Below are 6696 nucleotides of genomic sequence, written 5' to 3'. Positions count from 1 at the left end.
GGCGGTGGCCTGCCCGACCGAGCAAAATCGATCCAATCGCCGCTGGGATGGCCACAATATCTGGAGCTCCCATTGGTAATTTGGGTATGGGTTCCGCCTCCTTTTACTTTGGTACTTCCTATTAGATAGCGGTGGAGAAACACGGGAAATGAGGCATTCTGGGAATTGCAGTTTCCGTAGGAAAAGAGCCGCTAGATTAGCGTGACGTGGGTCTTGCAGCTTGCGAGGAGATGAGTGGTAAGCGGCCTGCTGAGCCCGTTCCGGGCCGGGCTGGGAAAAAGGGAAAGAAGGAGGTGGTGGCGAAGTTTTCGGATGCTGTCACGGAGGAAACCTTGAAAAAGCAGGTGGCTGAGGCCTGGAGTCGCAGGACGCCATTCCGCCACGGTAAGAGGGTGCTGTGAAGGGGGAGGCGCAGCGCCGGGTCGGGGGCCTCTGAAAAAGTCCTGGCTCTGTAGCCGGTTCCTGAGCAGCGAAGCCACAGGGGAAGAGGCTCTTGGAGAAAGCGTGACTTTGCCACGCTCCGACTCTCCTGCCTGGCCTGCTGTCCCTTTTCCAAGTTCAGTTTGGATTTAGAAACCCGTAAGAGGAAGAAATGAAGGCCAGGGAGTTTCGGGAAGTACAGGGCATGCAAGTTCATGGAAATTCTGGAATTAGAGGTGAGGTAGAATCTTCTTCACTGATTGTGCTTCGTTGGGCAATGGGTTCAGCTCCTTACTATGTAAAGTAGGATAACTAATAGTATTTCCCTCGGAAAGATGTTGACTGTGATTAATAAGCTAATGTATGTATGCATCAATACATATTTTTCTGAGTAAGGACCAGTAAATATTTGGACACATAGTCGAGTGGCTTTTGCGGTTTTCCTCCGAAGGCAACGCTCGTTTGTCCCGTGATAGCGTAGCCAGAGCTCTTGTTGGGAGCTGCCAGATAGTAGGCACCTGAGCTTACTCAGTTTTGCCGGCCTGTAGTTCAACAACGTGACCCATGAAGGTAAACATGGTTTTGACCAAAGGAAGGAACCTTCATGAAATGATTCCAGCCTCAGCTTCAAATATCACCTTATAGGATAAGAACTCTGCTTAATGCATCATGCTTTCCCTTTTAAAGTTTGCCATGATTTTTGTTTCAGTGGTCGAGTGCTTTAAGAGATGAGTCCTTGGTGTCCCAGATGCACATAGAAAGTGGTAGCTTAGTGTTTGGAGTGTAAGCTCTGGACACTCAGGGACTTTTCAGTTTCCTTATGTGTGGGATGGAGATAGTGATGACGTCTACCTTAGAACTGTTGAGAAGATTAAATGAGATAATGCATGTTAAAGTACCACTGTGCCTGGCAGCTGGTGGGAGGTGGTGGTGGTTTGTATTAGAGGGGTACATAATCTATCACACCAGAAGCAGTGGGTAAAACGTTGAGGTAAAACTCAAAGAGTTAAGAGGAGGTTATGCCTGACCTGATTTTTTTTTAAGAAGTATGTATTTTATAACTTCCTCTAGCAGTAACTTAGGCAAAGAAAAAGGGTTGAAGAAAAACTGGCTGCCAGTACTGTTATTCTCGTTTTTAATTTGCTACTCTAATTTGAAGTTTTGGGGGAAACGAATTAAGACTCTAAAATACATTCAGTTGAATAAGCAATCGCTGAACTAAAAAACCCCAAAAAGAGCAGAAATCTTAATTTAGTGACATCGTTTGTACTTATCTTAAGGACTAATATTTTTAAGCACAGTACCTTTAAAAAGTAGTATTAAGTGGGGGGGGGGAAGAGCTTATAATTCTTCCCCAAAATCTTAAATTTTAGGTGCTAGATTTCTGAAAATTCACGACCATCCCTTTTGTATTCTCTCTACTGCGCTGCTCACAGGTCAAAAATACAAAAGTCATAGATAATGCTTTCCTCCCCACAGAAGCCATTGTCATGGACATGGACCCCTTTCTTCACTGTGTGATCCCAAACTTCATCCAAAGCGAAAACTTCTTGGAAGGACTTCAGAAGGAACTTTTGAACTTGGACTTCCATGAAAAGTATAATGATTTATATAAGTTCCAGCAGGTATTTATGGCCCTTTCACATTAGCTTTTCCACTTCAGAAATTCATTTTCTATAAAATCATTGAATACCTTTAGACTTGAGGTTTTAGTTTGGGTTTGCCACTGAGGGTCCTTGCCTTGACGTTGTTAAAAGCATTCATTTATTTAACATAAGCTGAGTGTTAACTTTGTGTTTGGTGCTTTAATTATTATATGGAAGTCTTTGCCAGTTCCTGCCCTGAAAGCCTTTAAAATCTAAAATAATAGAGGTGATAGTGATAGTGAAAGATAGTCAGAAAATACAATAAGCCGGTAAGTAAATACATTATAAACAAAAAGGATAAGTACATTTTGGGGAGTGGTATAATGTTGGAAGGTAATAACCATTTAAATTTTTGAGTTCATGTCTTTGTTTTAGGTGGCTTGCTATATTGCAGTATGTCCTGCAGAGAGTTAGATCTATTCTTTTTAAATCGGTGGACAGTTGAATTTGGCAGAAAAGACTGTTTCAAAGTCAAGGCTGGTTTTCCTACTCTTAGAAGACAGGCCCAGTCTAGGTATAAAAACACACAGGTTATTGGTTTCCCCAGTTTGGGGGATATCTTTTAGTACATAGCATACATCACTCTTAGAAATTGTTTTAGAACCTCAAGGACATCAGCCTTTAAAATCACAAAAAATAAAATAAAAGTGAAGATTAAGAACTATTTTGTTTTCTTTCCATTTCCCACTGATTCTTTTTATCTGGGATAAAAGAGTAACAAATTTCTGTGTCTTGCATTTATTCTTTTACACTAGAGCTGGTTGTGTCCCCCAGTCTGTCTGTCTTTAGGCCTTATACATGATTGAATTAACCAAGTTAGGTTAAATACACAAATGTTGTTACTCTTAACAATTCAGAAAATCTAATGAAAAATAACTTTTATCCATAGTAAAGTTGTATAGGTTAATTAAAAACCATAGTTGTGTGCCTTTGTAATTATATCAGCTTTGATAACACTAGGCCTCTTTTGTTGATTTGGGGCTGTATGCATCTCTGATTACTGAAATTGAGAAATCAAAGTGGTTTTTACTTAATGCAATTTGGTAGATGAAAATACTTCTAATTGTGAAGTCAGTGAGAGGCAAAATAATAGAAAGGGCCCTGGGTAATGAGAGGAAAAAGAAGCAGCTGTTACTTTAGATCCCCATGGGTGCTTGATGAAACTCTGCTGTGAATAATTTTTACTATGCTCACTTTGGGACTGAACTTCTTCATCCTAAGACAGTAAATATAAAACCTGATTTCAGTCTCCTGTCCCATAAAACTTCACTTATATCCCTTTTTCTTTGTTTGTGCTGTGAATTGACTTGATAATTGGGTCTATAACAACTTCCAGTCCTCCTAACCAAGTTTGTCATTAGGAATAGCCTGATACTCTGTATTTTAAAGCAAGCATTACTGAGTGCATGCTTTATGCCATGCTAAGTGCTTTATATTTATTAATTCATTAAATCCTTATAATGATACATTACTGTTCCTGTTTCACAGATAAACTACATCAGGTTTTCCTTCTCTTCTGGATCATTCCCTTCAACATACCAAAAAAAAGAAAGAAAGAAAGCTGTTAGTTCTTTTTCTCTTAAGGAAAAAAATGCTGTTGACCTAACTTTCCCCTTCAGCTATCACCCCATTCCTCTGCTCCTCTTGACAGTAGCATTCCTTCTGAGTTGTCTGTAGTGTCTCAAATTCCTCTTCTGTTTTCTGTTAAGCCCACTTTATTAGGCTTTCACCTGTTACCACTGAAACTACTTGTCAAGGTCACTCACAACTTCCACATTAGTAAATCCAGTCATCAGTCTTCAGGCCTGGTTTTACCTGACTCTCGGCAACATTTGACCTACTTTGTTACTCCTCCTTCCTGGAGACTCTCCCCTGACCCCCGCTTACTTTCAGGAAACCATGCTGTCTTCATTTTCCTTCTACCTCACCGGTGAGTCCTTCTTAGTTCCCTTCGGTAGGTCTTCCTTTTGTACCTGGCTTCTTAATGACAGAGTACTCTGCGGCTCAGCCTTTGGATCACTTCCAAACAGATTGCAGAGTCTCATGGCTTTTCCTCTACTCTAGGATATTGATGAAGTATCTCACACTTTCCAAAACTAAACTCCTGATCTTCTCCCCCTAAATCTGCTCCACCTGCAATTTTCCCCATCTCAGTTCACGACAATCTTTCCAGTGGCTGAGGCCAAAAACCTTGAGGTTATCCTTGATTCCTCTCTCACACCTCATCTCGAGTCCATTGGGAAATCCTGTGGGCTCTACCTTCAGAATATATTCAGAAAAGCCCACTTCTTTCCACTTCCACTGCCAACACCTGATCCAAGCCATCTTTTTCTCTCACCAGGATTATTCTCTTAGCATATTAACCAGTCTCCTTGCTTCCACCCTTGCCCACCTACAGCCATTGTGTTCTTTTAAAATGTTAATGGAGGGACTTCCCTGGTGGCACAGTGGTTAAGAATCCACCTGTCAATGCAGAGGACACGGGTTCAGTCCCTGGTCCAGGAAGATCCCACATGCCGTGGAGCAGCTAAGCCCATGCACCACAACTACTGAGCCTGAGCTCTAGAGCCCACAAGCCACAACTGCTGAGCAGCAAGCCACAACTGCTGAGCAGCGTGCTGCAACTACTGAAGCCCACGTGCCTAGAGCCCGTGCTCTGCAACAAGAGAAGCCACCACAATGAGAAGCCCGCACACCACAATGAAGAGTAGCCCCCGCTCGCCACAGCTAGAGAAAGCCCGTGTGCAGCAATGAAGACCCAATGCAGCCAAAAATAAAAATTAATAAAGTAAAAAAAAAAAATGTTAATGGACCCAAGAGAATTGAAAACATTTGTTCACATAAAAGCTTGTACATAGACGTTTGTAGCAGCATTATCTATAATAGCCAAAAAATAGAAACACCCAACATCTGTCAACTAATGAATGGATAGACCAAATGTGGTGCGTCTATACAATGGAATATTATTCAGCCAGAAGGAATGAAGTACTAAGTACTGCTGCAACATGGATGAACCTTGAAAACATACTCAGCGAAAGAAGCTATAGACACAGAACGCCACATACAGTGTGATTCCTTTTATATGTAATGACCAGCAAAACATATATAGAGACAGAGAGTAGATTAGTGGTTGCCAAGAGCTGTGGGGAGGGGGGGTGGGATGGGGAGTGACTGCCTTATAGGTACAGAGTTTCTTTTTAGTGTGATGAAAATATTCTGGAATTAGTGGTGATAGTTGCACAGCAGGTGAATATGCTAAAAATCCACTGAATACACACTTTCAGGTGGTTAAAATGGTAAATTTTATGTTATGTGAATTTTATCTCAGTTTTTAAAAATTAAATGGAATCATATTATTCCTTTGCACAAAATCTCCAAAGGTTCTCATTTCTCTGAGTAAAAGCCAAAGTGGTTCTAAGGCTCCCATTGCATCTTTGGCCCCTTCTCCTGCTGCTCTCCCCCAAATCGCTGTTGCAGCTGCAGAGTCTCCTGCAATTTCTTGAACAGGCCAGGCATTCTTCACACTCAGGACCTTGAATCCACTTTGCTGAGATACTCCCTTTGTACACCTCCCAAATTCCTTCAAGCCTTTGCTTCACCTCAGTGAAGTCTAACCTGGCCACCAAATTTATAATTGCAAACCCTTCCCCACTCTCAGCACTTCTGGTCCCTCGTACTCTGCTTTATTTTCCCTTGACATTTGTCACCTTTTTTTATACTGATAATCGACTTATGTTTGTTGTCCCTCTCCGTCAAGAATATAAGCTCCACTGTAATAACTATGTAAGTATTTGTTGAATGAATAAGGCACAGAGAGGCTAGGTAACTTGCCTGAGTCACAGAGCTGCCAAATGGAGGGGCCATACCTCAAACCCAGGCAGTTTGGCTTCAGAGTCCAGGCTCTTAACAACAATGCTGTACTGCCAGAGTGTTCCCTAAACTAGTCTCCTCTGTGTGTCTGATTTATGAAGGAAATCCTTTTTTTTCTTTTTTTCATGATCAAGTCTGATGATCTGAAGAAGAGAAGAGAGCCTCACATCTGTGCTTTAAGGTAAACAAGCGCTCATATTTGTTGGGTGCATAATATGTGCCAGACAGAGGAGTAAGTGCTTTAAATGTTATGTCATACAACCTTTGTTGGCGTTATTGTCCCCTTTTGTGGAGGAGGAAACAGATGCTGAGAAATTAAGTAATTTCTTCAAAGTTAACTAGGTAAAAATTGAGGGAACTAAGATATAAACCTAAGTCTGTCTGATTCCAGGGCCCAAGTTCTCAATGATAAAATGTTCAACCGTTAGTAATCAAGGAAACAAATTAACGCTGGAGATACCATGTTTCACATGTTAGTTTGCAAGTATTTAAAACAAAAACTCCAGTGTTGACAGAGGGGTAGATACCTTTATACAGTGCCGCAATCTTGAAGATGGTTTTTAAAGGTGTATCAAAACCTTTAAAATGATGCTTGTCTTTTTGTAGTGTAATTCCACCTATAAGAATTTATCCTGAGAAAATAATTAAGGGTGTGCGCAAAAATTCTATACAAGATTGTTTATTGTGATGGTGTTTCTAACAGTGAAAAATCACAAATGCCCACCCATCAAGATTTATATAGCTAATGGTACAAAACGAA

At 41.0% G+C, this 6696-nt stretch overlaps 1 protein-coding gene across 1 annotated transcript in view; it reads left to right on the top strand.

Moving 5' to 3' along the window:
• The first annotated feature begins 137 nt into the window (after positions 1 to 137).
• The window catches only part of OGFOD1 (2-oxoglutarate and iron dependent oxygenase domain containing 1), an 87776-nt gene continuing 81217 nt past the window's right edge, over positions 138 to 6696 (top strand). The window contains exons 1-3 of the mRNA XM_059045709.2: positions 138 to 384; positions 1900 to 2045; positions 6071 to 6117. Coding sequence (XP_058901692.1) covers positions 231 to 384; positions 1900 to 2045; positions 6071 to 6117 — 347 coding nt within the window. The 5' untranslated portion in view covers positions 138 to 230. The remainder of the gene's footprint in view (positions 385 to 1899; positions 2046 to 6070; positions 6118 to 6696) is intronic.

Source organism: Kogia breviceps, chromosome 18 (assembly GCF_026419965.1).
Source record: "Kogia breviceps isolate mKogBre1 chromosome 18, mKogBre1 haplotype 1, whole genome shotgun sequence".
Classification (NCBI taxonomy): domain Eukaryota; kingdom Metazoa; phylum Chordata; class Mammalia; order Artiodactyla; family Physeteridae; genus Kogia; species Kogia breviceps.
The sequence above is the reverse complement of the archived record's forward strand: the minus strand, read 5'-3'. Positions and strand labels throughout refer to the sequence as shown.